Here is a 14,839-nt window from a genome sequence, read left to right as displayed (position 1 = left end):
GAACATGACATCAAAACCAGTCCAATAATGTTAATGAACAGTAACACATACCAGTGTTTAAAATAGAAAAAACAACAATCATTAGGGATTCTTAATCAATTACAATGTCAACAGTTTCACAACCTTTACGTTTTTTTAAAAGGTGTAAGTTTAACCAGTTCAATAAAGAGTAATATGAACATCAGAATTAACTAACAATAACTAATTAACCTGTTTATTTATTGTATGTATGTGTGTGTGTGTGTGTGGCGCCAATCAGTGAGAAAGCTGAGGGTGTTTCCTTAGTTTGATAAGTTGAAGTCTGGGGTGATGGTTGACAGGGCAACTCGGAGGTCATGCTGGCTGTCCAGTTTGTTTCTGCTTTTAGTTTTCAGCAAGGCCATAGCAGAGAAGCCACTTTCACACAGATAGGTAGTGCTGAACGGTAGCATGATTCTGATTGCAAGACAAGCGAGAGCAGGATACTCTCCCATTACGCTGCACCAGAACTGTGTCACTGTCATTTCCGGGAAGTGCATGCTCAGCTCAGTCTGCGATCAAACGACAGCTCCACCAGCTGATCCTCTTCGTTGCTTGGCAACGTGACGCTTCCCATCTCCACTCGAAAGGGGTCCCATGGCCAGTCATCTTGTCTCCTGTTCTCCTCTGGGAAGTAGTCGCAAAACTTTCCCTGCAGCTTGACAAGATGCTGTTTAACGGGTTTCTTTCAGTGTGTCCCTGTGCGCTTTGTTGATCAGATTCTGAATCTCGAAATCAGCATTGGGAAACATGTCAATCCTCCAGTTAGAAACATGATTTGCCCAAACGGTAAGCTTCATAACGATTGTGCCCCCTCCCTTGCATTGACACATTGAGAGAATTCAGATGATCAAAAATATCCGCCATTCCTTACAATCGAAATGTTTGGGCAGAGATGACATTTTTTCAGAAAGAAACGCAGCAATCTCCGCTCGAAGCTTATAAAAGCGACAACACTTTACCCCTGGAAAGCCAGCGGACCTCTGCATGATAAAGCACCTGCTGGTGCTCGCTCCCCATATCCCCGCAGAAGGCTTGGAAACACCTGCTTTTCGTGGAACTCTTTTTGATATAGTTGACACACTTGATCACATCCTGGAGAGTGGCGTGGAGCTAAGGCACCATGTCCTTTGCTGCCAATGACTCCTTGTGTAGGAAGCAGTGGTTCCACGTCGCACTTGGTGCTCTCTCCAGGATCCGCTTTACTACCCCGGAGTGCTTTAACGTCATGGCAGCTGCCCCATCAGTGGTCACACCGACGCACCCATCCCAGGCCAGTCCCACAGAGCCCAGGTACATATCCATTGTGTTAAGACAGGCTCTGCAGTGTTGGTGGTGGGCAAATCAGCTGCTCCTCGAAGTTATTATCCCAGAAGTGTCTGACATAGACCATTAGAATTGCATGGTTAGCCATATCTGTGGATTCATCAAGCTGCAGTGCGTAATGGCCATTTGCACTGATGCGCTCTGATGTCTGTCCTGGATTCTCCTCCTCATGGTGTCATTGGATAGGGATATGGTTTTAAGGTGGTTGGCGGTTGACTCTTCCAAGATTTCAGTGCACATCTCAATCGCAGCAGGGAGTATGAGATCCTCTGCGCTGGTGTGGGCTTTTTTGCACTTAGCAATGCGCTGGGCCACAAGGTATGATGCGCGAAGTGCCTTTTCTTGTACCGTGCATACCTTGTTCAATTCATCTTGTGAGGCCTCCAGATATTGACGTTTTGTTTTTAAAAAGTCAGCTGTCTTATCTTTGTGGCCTAGATGCTTGGTGCCCAGATTACTTTTCATTTTGGAGGGTTTCATGCTCTCATTAGCTAACAGCTCGTTGCATAGGACGCACTACGGTCTACACTCCCCCTGCCTGTCTTCTATATATGTGTGCGTTCGTAAATTCATCAGTTATTCTGAACGCACCCTATGTAAAACCATATTTGATGAAGTCGGGGTGGTATTTTCTCTTCATGTCAGGGAACGGGTTGTCTGCCTTGTTGTTGACATTGGAAGCAGCAGTAGATGAAGAGGGAGCTGCACATTTTAAAAACGTGTCCATGAGTTCACTCTGACAGCTAGCCTACATGAGTTATATGACAGCTAACTATCCACATGTGCAATGCCTGCAGAATACATCTGCATAGTTAGCCGTCAATCAAGCTAGCTGTCAGAAGATCTGTATTATCTGATTGGAAGTGTCACATTTAAAACAAAACAAAGTTGTAGAATGACATTTTTAATGGATCAGTGTGTGTGTGTGTGTCGAGAAATCTGTCATTTCATTGGATCAGTGTGTGTGTGTGGGGCGAGAACATTATTGTATTGGTCAGTGAGTTAGTGCAGCGCGAAAACACTCCAAACGTAGCTAGCCATTTCACCACTGCGGACGCACTGCACGTGTAAAGTCAGCAACAATAAGCGTTGCAGCAGTATCCTTTCAAAATAAGGTTTTTATTTTTTATTATTTTTAGTCCCGCGACCCCTTAAACTCCTCTCGTGACCCCCACCCCCCAGTTGAGAATCACTGATCTGTATATATATATTGTCTACAACAATCTATAATAAAAGTTATTTTCCTTTTTCTTTACATATCATTGACACCTGTTACCTACTGTTCTTACACTACTCTGAACCATCATAGTGGGCTGTGTGACTGAATATCGAGCCCCCTGGCTCACCTTGTCGTGGTCAGTGCTGATCTGAATGGCGTTGGGGATGACTTTGGCAGTCTTCTCCTTGGTCAGGGTGGTCACATCTTTCAGCAGGATTGTGATCTGAACAGAACAGGGAGGGTTAGTGTGTGTGTGGGGGGGGGGGGGGGGGGGGTTGGTTATTCTATCCTTGTGGGGACCTAAAATCCCCATAAGGATAGTAAAAAAGGAAAATTATCCCTAGTGGGAACATTTCCAATATCCCCATGAGGATGAAGGCTATTTTAAGCTCAGGTGTTAGGTTTAGGGTTACAATTAGGCTTAGAAATAGGGTAAGGGGTTAGTGGTTAGGTTTAGGCACAGGAGTTCGGTTTAGGGTTAAGGTTCAGATTAGGGTTAGGTTTAGGGAAAATAGGATTTTTATTGGAAATCAAATTTAGGGCCCGACAAGGATAGAAGAACAAGATGTGTGTGTGTGTGTCTATAACTTACAGTGGTTTCCCAGCGGAAGATATTGCTATAGAAGCAGAGCCAGTTCTCTGACAGATAGAGTCGCCCCTGAAGTAGGATGTCTTTCTGCAGCGCACACGAGTAGTCTGAGGAGGAGGAGAGGAGGAGGAGGAGGATGAAGAGGAGCGACATCAGGCTGACAAAGCAACAGCATCGGCCCTTCACTTCCACAGTGTCAGCACAGAGATGCAAACTCACACACAAAGTGTGTGTGTGTGTGTGTGTGTGTGTGTGTGTGTGTGTGTGTGTGTGTGTGTGTGTGTGTGTGTGTGTGTGTGTGTGTGTGTGTGTGCACGCGCGTCACTCACCCACTATGAGGCGTTCCGTGTCTGGCAGCTTCTTGAAGAGTTTACGGAAATCCTCATTGCGCTGTTTATAAGTGGGACTGAGAACCTGAGAGAGAAATAAAGATTACTTTGTTGCTCTTCTATGCTTTATCAAATATAAGCTTGCAGAACCAGACGTGTGTCTATGAATATTGTATATACAGTGAGGTCCAAAAGCATTTGGACAGTAACAATTTTTGTTGTTTTGGCTCTGTACTCCAGCACTTTGGATTTGAAATGATACAATGACTATGAGGTTAAAGTGCTGTCAGCTTTAACTTGAGGGTATTTTCATCCATATCGGGTGAACCATTTAGAAAATACAGCACTTTTTGTACGTAGTCCCCCCATTTTAGGGAACCAAAGGTATTTGGACAAATTCAATAATATGTGTATTAAAGTAGTCAAAAGTGTAATATTTGTTCCCATATTCCTTGCACGCAATGACTACAACAAGCTTGTGACTCTACAAAACTGCTCACAGTCTGCACTTTAACCTCAGTCATTGTATCATTTCAAAATGATATGAGCCAAAACTACTAAGAATGTGTCACTGTCCAAATACCTTTGGACCCCACTGTACATCTGGCATGTGAGATTACATCAGATACTATGTCCCTGAGGTAAAACTGACAGACTGAGTAGGTAAATGAGAAGACCACTAAGGTGATTGAACAGTTAAATCAGCTAAAGTTCAAAGCTCAGTGAAGTGGTTAAATGAGGGGGGTGGCAATTTAACAGAAACCGTTTTCAGCATGGATTGGTGCCATTTCACTGTGAAGTGCAATTTCATACTGTACTGTGCACTCCAACCAGGAAACAGTGTAGCTACCCTCAGCAGAATGAAGTGCACTGGAGTGTGAGCGCCTAATGAACAATTTCTTAAAGTGTATACTTACATTGTACCAGCTCTGCATTTTCTGCAAGGGAAAGAAAGAACAGCACATAATCAGTGATGAACAGCATCCAAAAGGTTTCTCCAACATTAAAACAGTAAATGTAGAGTCTTATACATTTTGACATTCATGTAGTTCGGGAATAGGTTAAAGGGACACTGCGTAAAAACTAGCTATTAGGTCTATATGGTGTTCCTTGATGTTCTGGTCATTTATCAACCTTGCTGTGTCTCTGACTTTTATGCGTTTAAAGGTCCAACGCAGCTGTTTGTATCTCAATATTAAATCATTTCTGGGTAAAAATTAAGTACCTTACTGTGATCGTTTTGAATCAAAATGGTCAAAAATAAACAAAAATAGCTTCTTAGCAAAGAGCAATTCCTCAAACAAGAATTTTGCTAAGACTGTCTGGGAGAGGGGAGGGAAAAACAGAAAACTAGCTGTTATTGGTAGAGGGGTTTGGAACTCCATCCCACCAAAACAGGTTGAAATTTCAGGCGGTCTTTTCAAACAGCTCTTACACTAAAAGGGCATTATCATCATTTTCACAATTTCATAGTATTATTCCAACCTTGTGGAAATATATGTAAAACTCAGGAAAATCTTGTTTTTGACTGCACTGGGCCTTTAATGTTTGGCTTTTAGCCCATGATTCATGCACTGACAATCTGCCCACAGTCAATCTATTACAACTACATTTTACACTGTTGCCGTGTCCAAAATCTGGCTTGCCTACTACTTAAGGCGTCCGCATGCTTCCCAGCCTAAACAGTTTGTGCATATATTATGACGACATTTTGTGACGTTTTTGTTCGTTTTGGACTTTGTGAGTTTTTTTAGGGGACTTCGGCTGTTCAGGCGCACACATTTTTTTCTGGAGGCAAGGCGAAGTTCGGAGACGAAGTCTACGCCCCTTCGTCGGTGATTGGTCAACAGAAGGGATTCTTCAATAAAGTATTTGTTGTCATTCTCATTCAACGAGAGACGACTCGTATTCATGCACATTTTTTCTTTAAGAAGTACGGCACCAAACATATCTTAGTTAGATGTCAAATTGCGCGACTAAGATCGCCTCAGCAAAAACTTCAATTAATGACAGATTTCTTGAGTTATCTTAGATTAATTCTGACTATTTTGAGGAAGTGTATACTGGCTACAGTGTTTCAAAATGGACAAACAGTACCTTTGGTGCTTTTTTCTAGCTTTTCAAGCTAAGGTCTTTTAAGGGAGTCGGCAAGCACACTCGTTCGGTTTGGCTAGCCGAGTTCAGCTAGGCGCCAGCCGAACTGAAGCATGCTGACGCCTTTACTTAAACTACATACTATTTAGAACATACTGTTTAGTAAAAACAAATGCAGTAAGCAACAAATCTCAGCATACTAGGCTCATCCTACTGAGAACGTATCATCAAATGGCAATTGCGTTGATTCCTGTCATTCATAAATGTTGGTACAGCGCGTCCCATCAGCTGATTATCAACTGTTGTCAGACACACGTGGGTCTTGAAAGACGATTCTCTTCCTCAATAGTGTGCAGCGAATTCTATTAGATGAAATGACGAAATGAGTATGACATCCTGGCATTTAAAGCACAACATATTACATACTATAAGTGTTTTTTTTCGCCTACCCAAAATGGCCCTGGTATATTGTTGACATAACAAAATGATTAAGTGGCATTAGACGGGGCACCCTTACCTTGGCGTTGCGGCTGAAATGGCGTGAGGCGATGGGGTAGGCGGAGGCGGCTGCGGCAGTGGAGGAGGAGGGCAGGGGGCTGTCCGAACCCCTCCTTTCCCCGCTGCGCTCCCCTGGGCCACCCTCTGCGTCGCTGGTCCTGCCTCCACCCCCACCACTACCCCCCAGCACCCGCCGGCGCAGAGAGGGGGAGCTGCCAGGGGTGCTGCGCGGAGAGTTACTGGCGGTACTGAAGAGAGAGAGAGCGAAGAGGAGGAGAGATTAGTGGTAGGCTAAGTGAAAGAGTATGGACATTCATATTCATTTCATCATCAAGATTGGCCAGAGACGTAAGTACTTAAGCCTATCTGGCCATGCTGGAAAGGATGGAAGTACTGTGCTTTGTATTTAGCTAAAAACGCACTAATCACCAACTCTAACCTTTCTCCCAAGTGATTGGTGGCGATTATAGCGGTCAGTCACTGTCCATTCCTATATAGCCTAGATATCCTACCTGTGGCAGTGCTGTGGTATGAACCTTGTGGATCCTTCCTCTACCATTAACATAAATGTAAAAAGCACTGCTTGGTAATACTACAGTAGGTAGGTGCTGTTTCTCAATTGATCTTATTTCCAAGGCACTGGAGCAAAAATGAATACGCCTACATGAGAAACACAACAGGGGAGAAAATGTTCACTGGTTTTTATTAAGAGCATTTTTATCAAGTTAGGTGTGTAGTATGCTTACACGACCATGCTGTTGTCTTCCTTCTAGTGAAAGCAGACATCCTGAACTCAAAGACAAGGTCAAACCTATATTGCTGCCATAATATGTGCATCTCAAAGTTCAGGTAATGGCCCCGTAAAAATGGCTATATTGATGCCATAACAAAAGTTGCCATGGTTGCAGACTTGCGCTTCATTTGCAGTTCAGTGAAAACTGACAACCACCTTCTGTTTGGACTCTCAGAATCACATCGTACTAAATAACTATAAACACACAAACAAACAAAGAGTCTCTTTCAACAGACACTGTGGTCTACTGTGTGAGCTCATTTGATCATTTTGTTAATCTCAAACAATAACTCATAGCCCACACACAGATGCTGAGTAATCACTCCACTGTATACAGCCGAAAGCATTTACACATTACCACCAACCTCTAGCTCGTATTGTTCACCCCTTCTTTTGTGTCTGCTTCTATCTCTCTCTTCCTGCACCTTCTGTTCCTCTTTCCTTTTCTCAGTGTTCCCCTCTTCTTTTGTTCCAGCATTGCTTCTATCCATAGCCTCAGTTCAGTCATCTTCCCCCTCTCCCTTGCAGTCTCCTTTCCCTTTCCTCTGCCCTGTCCTCCAACTCTTCTCTCATTACTGCCAAAATGCATTGAAACCACACTGGTCCAACTGCCGGTTGTCATGGTAACCAGAGGTAGGGGGGAGGAGGGACTAGGGGTAAATATCGGCATTTTCGCCAAGGTAACAACCCCCTTGTGAAATAACCCACCAATCGTAGCTGTAATTCGGAATAATTAAATCATAGGAATGAGCCAACACTTGGGGTGATGCCTGCTGCCAGATTTGTGCATTCAGAAATTATGTACAGTGCAGTAGGGTTTCCCAAACTCAGTCCTGTAGTGCTAGGGCAAAAACCAAAACATGCACCCAGGGGAGGCCCCAGGACCCTGCAGTACAGTACAGTTGGGTGAGGATTCAGTGGCATTATGGCGACTTAATTTAGTGTACAGTCGAAGTACAGTAGGCCTAATTATATCCACATACAGGCCTACCTACCTACACTAATAGGCTTGTTGTTGTGTTCAGTCTGGGAGAATGTGACCTATAGAGATCCTATTAAATTACTAGAGGGGATATGAAATTGAACACTCAAAGTTCCAGAATGTAAAATGGCAGCCATATTAACCAGGGAGAATTCCAAACCAGTCTAATTGGAATGAATGACAGTAGAGGCATAATCCTGATTTTCCTTATACAGGAAAATACAAGTAAGGTATGTGATATATCATAAATTGTGTGATAGAATTGTCAACCTAAAATATTGTAATATAATTATAAATACAGTTTATAAAGGTTTTATGGACATTTTCGGTATAAATAGCCTCTAAAATATATATATAAACAACCATAAATGTCGACATTTTTGTTTTCCTGGGAAGCTGAGAGTGCTATTATATGATATAATATCAGTAGGCCAACGTGTTACATTTACAACTTGTCTAAATCTTATCATCAACTGATTTCAGCCAGTGCATGGCTGTGGATTGACTGCATTGTTTGAATGGGATGTTACAATATTGGCAGTTAATTTGACAAATTAATGGGATCATTCCTTTAAAAAAGGCTGTCTGGCTAGCTAACATACAGTGCAGATAAATTCCTCAAATTCATTATTTTACACAATATCTTATCACGGAAATGGCAAACCATTGTTGACTAACTCCCTGACCAAAATGGCTTATGTTTATCTCATCATAATAAGGTTAATGTCCTTTCTAGTATTCTAAATCTATGGGGTCTGACCCTTCCTATACAGTCACTGGTGTGACCGAACCGGACAAGTATCGCGCGTTTAAAAAACTAAAATCACACATCATGCTATGTAGAGATGCAAACAACTGTCAAATGGAACTACCACAATATTGCATTCATTTTATTTAGAGCGCTGTTTTTTACTTTCATCCAAGCACTATTATCAATGACAGTCAGACGCGAAATCAACGCTACCACCATTCATAGCGCCTGTCAGACAACAGAATGTAAACAACGACCTGGTTAGAATGCAACTCCGCGAACTCGCACTGTCTACGGGAGATATGAATAATACAAGCACAATAACAGATGCTGTCAGAAATTAGCCAAATCAGATCGCTGATTTCCGACTCCTATAGACGCACAAGTACGGCAGCCACGGGTGCCGAACTGGTCATTCGAATCAAACGACGTTCATATCCTTTCTACCAGCCCATCTTTCAATAGGCAATCACTGACTGCCCACAACCACTGACCCTCCCAGTTTCCCACCCACAGGGATACGAGTGTAGCCTATACCTTTATGAAAGGCATTTAAATACGAGAACAGGCGAAATATTTCCATTTGGAGGGCAGACAGTCCTATTACGTAAATAATAATATTGCCACTTACTCGAACATGTCATGAGATGTTTTCAATTTGGACGTGATGTCCACACGCTGCTTTATAGTATCTGTATCACTATGGCACCGGTCCTGTGTGCACTGCGCCGAGCCAGCCGACGCTACACTGTCCATCCCGATGTCTTTTTTGTCGGATATAAAAACGCACAGGGGTCCCCTAATAGAAACGCGCACTTCATGTGCGACCTGTTTCACTTCCCCATCACCAACAACCTTCCCTCGCATCCAGGCGGGTAGCCCGACCTCAACCAGTCTCCTATTCCGTGTCTGGGCAAGCTAGCATTGACAAGCTGCGCCCATAAATAATCCGTACTGAACACACAGGCAGCAGAGACAGAGGGGGGAGGAGGAGGCACAAGAGAGGCCATGCACGGATGTACAGTAGCAGTGCACTCTTGGAGAAAAAAAAGGTGCTCTTCTAGAACCTAAAAGGGTTCTTCGGCTGTTCCCATTGGACAACCCTTTTTGGCTCCAGGTAGAACTCTTTTGGGTTCCATGGTCCGTGGTCTTCTGTAGCTCAATTGGTAGAGCATGGCGCTTGTAACGCCAGGGTAGTGGGTTCGATCCCCGGGACCACCCATTCGTAAAAATGTATGCACACATGATCGCTTTGGATAAAAGCGTCTGCTAAATGGCATATTATGTAGAATCCTTTGTGGAAAGGGTTCTACATGGAACCAAAATGGTCCTACCTGGAACCAAAAAGGGTTCTCCAATGGGAACAGCCGAAGAACACTTTTGGAACCCTTTTTTCTAAGAGTGTAGAGTTGAACTGGGAGAGCCAAATAACATTTTAGAGGATGTGCGAGTTATTTTAAAATCAATAAAGATGGTATTGGGAAAGGTTATGAAAGAGGAGTAAATGCAACCATGAATTAGGGCCAGTTGTAAACAGATTATATATAGGCCTAACATGGTGTAATAAGATGGTGTAATAATGAAATATCACAGCCGGTTTGCTAACATGGTTTATCACTGATTGTAATTATCCAGTTCTAAACAGTACTGCCCGCAGTGTCCACCTGGCCGAAGCCCACCCAAGCCTTTAACCCTCAATCGCTCTGTCCATCTCTGGATTAGAGACCCACTGAGTAGGCTACATCATAATCCATGCTGTGCAGATCCCCTCCTTCTCTTGCTCACTCCCTCTCTCTCTCTCTCTGTAATCTGCTTTTCTGAGGTCCAGGAGTGCATGCTGTAATCTCTTCAATTCATTGGGGAGGGTGAAGAAGGGAGCAAGAGAAAGAACGAGAACATGTGAAGACAGAGAGAGAAAGATAAAGAGTGAGGGGGGGGGGGGGGGGGTCAAAAAATATGGTGCTCAACTCTGATCTCTGGCCCATTCAACAGAAAGTTACTTATTAGCTCAGGTCTCCCACTCAGCACATTTTCAGGTGAGGCCCTGTTCCAAACTATCTAGCAGAAAAATGTCTGAGTCGCAGCCCTTCTGCTGAGTGGGAGACCTGAGCCAAAACTCATTGGTCAACAAGTCAACGTTAATCCAAACATAAATATGACGAACTGGGGGCGACGCCAAAAATCTCAAATACAGGCTACAGAGAGACAATGGCCTGCAGACAATTGATCTGCAGTTGTTTTTGTGTGTCAGTGGATTATCAACTGGGATTATGTGGCCAGCAGAGAGGTGAATGGGGGGCGGAACAACGCCAATTACTCAATTAGATATCCCTCTGCCAAGCAGATCAGGCCTAAACAGACAGGGAGGACATGTATCAGCTAGTAGTTTTCCCTTCACCTCAGTTAGCCTAAACCCAGTCTGCAAGTAATGCTTGACAACCTGTTCACAAAAAACAGCCCAAGGGTGCAGAACCTATGCCTAACCTACTTTTTAAATGTGATGGTTTTAGTTGTTCAGCATCAAGTGTGCATTCAACACTAGCCTTATATTGGAAGAGGCTGCCGCGCCATCGCTCAGACCATTGCTCCAATTATGCTACTGCTGAGACAGTTGTGCAGTCAGTGTTGTGCAAGTGATTGTGAGGTTTTAGTACTGATCACTCACAAGTGCTTTTAAACCACTGCGAAATCCAACTTGGTCTCTGATAGACAAACGCACAACACAGCTGTCCCCAACCAACAAAGTGTTGGAGTCAGCCAAAAAGATTTATCCTATAGTCTATGTAGCCTGTCTGAGGTTTAAGGTAGAGGTAATATCACCTTAGTAGACTAAGGCTAATATTTAGCCTAACTAGCAAGTCTCTACAATAGAATGACTGGGAGATGTGGCTACACAGCATCTTGTAGGAACATGCCTCGCATTTCTCCACGGCAGACTACTTCACACACACGAGTTGTTGGCCTCTGATTCAAATCAACTGCTGCCCACACTAAACACCCCGAATACTCGACTGTATTAAAACTCATTATTTGCATCAGAATTCTTCCATGTTGTTCCAATGCAAATCGTTATTCAGATCCCCATGGAAATCAGTCGTCTGTTGAGACCACCACAGCTGTCACACAGAAGTCATTAGCCTAACCATAACTAAACCCCTTCATTGGCCTTCATCGTCAGTTCCCGTGTGTGTGTGTGTGTGTGTGGCTGTCAATGGTCAATTATTCTCATCTACACTATGGGTTTATTTCATGCAACAGGACAAAAACAACGGTAACCTAAGACATGAAATGAACTGGCTAGTGTTTTAATGATATAAGAACTGTGCCTCATTGTATTAATGCGTCCAGGCTAAATGGGAATGAGTCCAAGGAGTCTCAGGCCTAATAATTTCACGTGTCCTCTCAAACATCAGAGAGGGTTGGCTAGAAAAAGATTCACATTTAGAGTCAGTGTTACAAAACACAGAAAATGTCTGGATTTCACCACAACTTGATCACTGAAGTGTTGATGACAAGATGACTGTATCGTTCACAGCCATAGGCTTTTCTGTTGCATATATGAATACCATCAGCACTCCTATTTCTCACTTGTTGTATTACCTGCCTGATGCTATGACTGCATCTAGAAATGGATTCACTCAGAACCTACTGTATTGTCAAATACAACAGTGGTATATCATTAGACAATAGCAACATTCAGGTAACAACAGGAGTAGGAGAAGTGCATAGATCATTATGATGTGTGTACTGTAGATAAACAAAGCCCTTGCTTTTAGGTGATGCATGTAGCCTAAACAAACAACACTCAGGTGTGTTTGCAGAGAACGGGTGTCGTTCAAACTAACAATAGCGGTACACTGTTTTCATTTCGGCCTGTACACTTGCATTTTATGTTTTCTGTAGTGCACTGTATGGAGCTTAACATTTCCAACTGTAAATCCATCATTTTTTAAACACTAGAATCCTTAGTTGCTACATCAATTTTTTTAAACTTAATTTTTGAATTAATGATTCAATGATCAATGAAATCATTGATTAAGCATTGAATTAATTACATATAGCCATTGATTCTTGACAAATATAACTTATGAGCTTAGTTCAACTGTCGTACCCCATCAGAACCCAAAACATTACCTTTTTTTTGCTGTAAACACTGTAAATGCCAAAAAGATCATTTTGATAGCATTGATGGTCAGTCCTTATATCCATAGCTCAGTCTATGAATTTGAAAGTGGTTACATTTATCCTGGCTAATCCCTTTTTACCAAAACAGAGGCTGGGTTCCCGCTTTGTTATTGTTTCAACTAAGGAATATAGCTTTAACCACCTTATATAGAAAATACAGGCAATATCATTAAGGAGCTGTAAAATTATGTCAGAGGTCTATCTAAGTAATATGTTTCATTAAACAAAACTGGGTCAATAAAACTGGTTGGTAAATGAACAGGACAAGGGCACAGCTGTTCATGTGGAAATGAGAGGAAAACCCTCTGCCTGCCTGGATGGCCCTTTAAAACAGGCCCACTGAGCACACTGCAGGCTCTGCAGCACCACCAGAGACCCCTCCAATTGGACGGAGGTGACATCATCAGATGAAGCGTGGGCTCCTATTGGCCGGCGGTGATGTCATGCATTCTAAGCAGGATGAGCGGTGCACGCAATCCCGCCTCCCTGCTCCTTGTGACTGACCAAGCAGAGCTCTCTTTCTCTCTCTGTCAGCTACTACAGATAGACCTCTCGTTTCCCCTAACAACTTCATTTAGCCTACTCTCTTTCCAGCCTCATGCCTTTGTTTTCATATGCTTTTCTCAGTCCCTCTCTACATTTTACAATTAATCTAGAATAGAATTTAAGATGCAGGCCTACTTCAATTATGGCGAGGTAAGACCTTTAATATTGTGACATGGGCTAATGGTTTGGTTCTCTGAAATACTATCTGAAATATTAGAAGAGCATGATGAACATGCTCCTCTGCCTGCCTGACCAAACTGTGACATAACCCAGATTGGAGTTCACCAGGACTTTAACAGCATAATCTGCCCTCTGCGGGTTTTAGTGCTTAACCAATAAGTCATGTCTGCTGTGCCCTCTCCAAATAGTTAGCTTGTGGTGTGCCATTACAGAAAACTCCACTCCAATCGCTGTCAAACAACAGTAACATTTATTTTATATCAGTCTCCTCATCTTATCTAATGTAATATCAGTGAAGTATGTAGCCTGTGAATGATCATTTAACCTAATGCTTAGATATAAAATGCACTAAGTGCCTTGAGTTACAGTTCCCTGATTCAGTACATGACAAGGCCATGAACCAAAGTGCTGCAGCTAGCAGATAACTGAGCCCATCCCTAGATGGGAGGGCCTTGAGGGAGTCTGAGGTGAGTCTGCAGGGCTGCTGAGGCCTCTGGCTGCCTGGCTGTCCTAGAGAGGAGAGAGATAGAGAGAGAGCAGAGCACTGACCTGCAGCTGTCCCAGTCAGCCTCCCTGCTGAGCAGACTCCTGAGGGACCAGCGTGAGCGCCGGCCGAGAGACGAGCTACGTGACCAGGAGGTGCGAGACGACGGGGGCAGCAAGAGGTCCAGGGAAGGGCCCAGGACCGCGTCCTCCACATGGTGGGCCAAGAGGGGTGAAGGGAGAGGTGAGGGGCTTCTTTGAGGAGTGGCGCTCCCCTTCACCCTCTCCTCCTCAGTGCCGTCCCACCGGGGTTTGGGTGACCCTTCTTGTTCTCCGTCACTCCTCTTCTTGGTCCGGGCTCTGCTCCAGTGGGGGCGAGGGTGGCGGCGGCGGCGGCGGGGAGGCTGGGGGCTGGGAGAGCGGGACCAGGCCTCGGTGTCTGAGGACGGGGGTAGGATGTTCAGCGTGGGGATGGGGACGAGATGGGTCATGGAGCCGCCGCTTTCTGGTCCGGTGGTGTCCAGCACAGACATGGTCATCATTCTCAGAGCTTCTTCAGACCAATTGTTTTACTTCGAAACACCCCGGTGAAGGCTTGCTGTGGCAAAGCAAATGATGCTAACACCAAGCCAGGATGTTGAGGAAGTTGGTCTGAGAGTCGATCAAAACTTCTGCTTTTTGGTAAATATAAATTGTGGACTGGTCCTAGACCAGCCAGGCTAACATTTGTGAATGTACCTCACGTTTCCAGTGACATCCAGATGGTGCAGTAAGAAAGATCCCTTTATGGAAGGCAGGTTTTATTCTCCATGGTAGTGCAAGGCATGACAGTACTACACTAGGTTA

At 43.9% G+C, this 14,839-nt stretch overlaps 1 protein-coding gene across 1 annotated transcript in view; it reads right to left on the bottom strand.

Annotated features, from left to right (window-relative positions):
* The window catches only part of LOC311139992 (uncharacterized protein), a 17,984-nt gene extending 3,369 nt beyond the window's left edge, over positions 1–14,615 (bottom strand). Inside the window, exons 1-7 of the mRNA XM_084174973.1 lie at positions 14,060–14,615; positions 6,093–6,321; positions 4,399–4,419; positions 3,482–3,566; positions 3,156–3,259; positions 2,691–2,786; positions 543–670 (exon numbers count right to left, since the gene is read on the bottom strand). Of these exons, the coding sequence (XP_084031099.1) occupies positions 543–670; positions 2,691–2,786; positions 3,156–3,259; positions 3,482–3,566; positions 4,399–4,419; positions 6,093–6,321; positions 14,060–14,535 (1,139 nt within the window). The 5' untranslated portion in view covers positions 14,536–14,615. The remainder of the gene's footprint in view (positions 1–542; positions 671–2,690; positions 2,787–3,155; positions 3,260–3,481; positions 3,567–4,398; positions 4,420–6,092; positions 6,322–14,059) is intronic.
* Between the last annotated feature and the right edge of the window lie 224 nt (positions 14,616–14,839).

The sequence above is a fragment of the Coregonus lavaretus genome (genome assembly GCF_964263955.1).
Source record: "Coregonus lavaretus genome assembly, chromosome: 13".
Taxonomy (NCBI): Eukaryota; Metazoa; Chordata; class Actinopteri; order Salmoniformes; family Salmonidae; genus Coregonus; species Coregonus lavaretus.
Note: the sequence above shows the minus strand (reverse complement) of the source record. Positions and strands in the feature narration are given on the sequence as shown.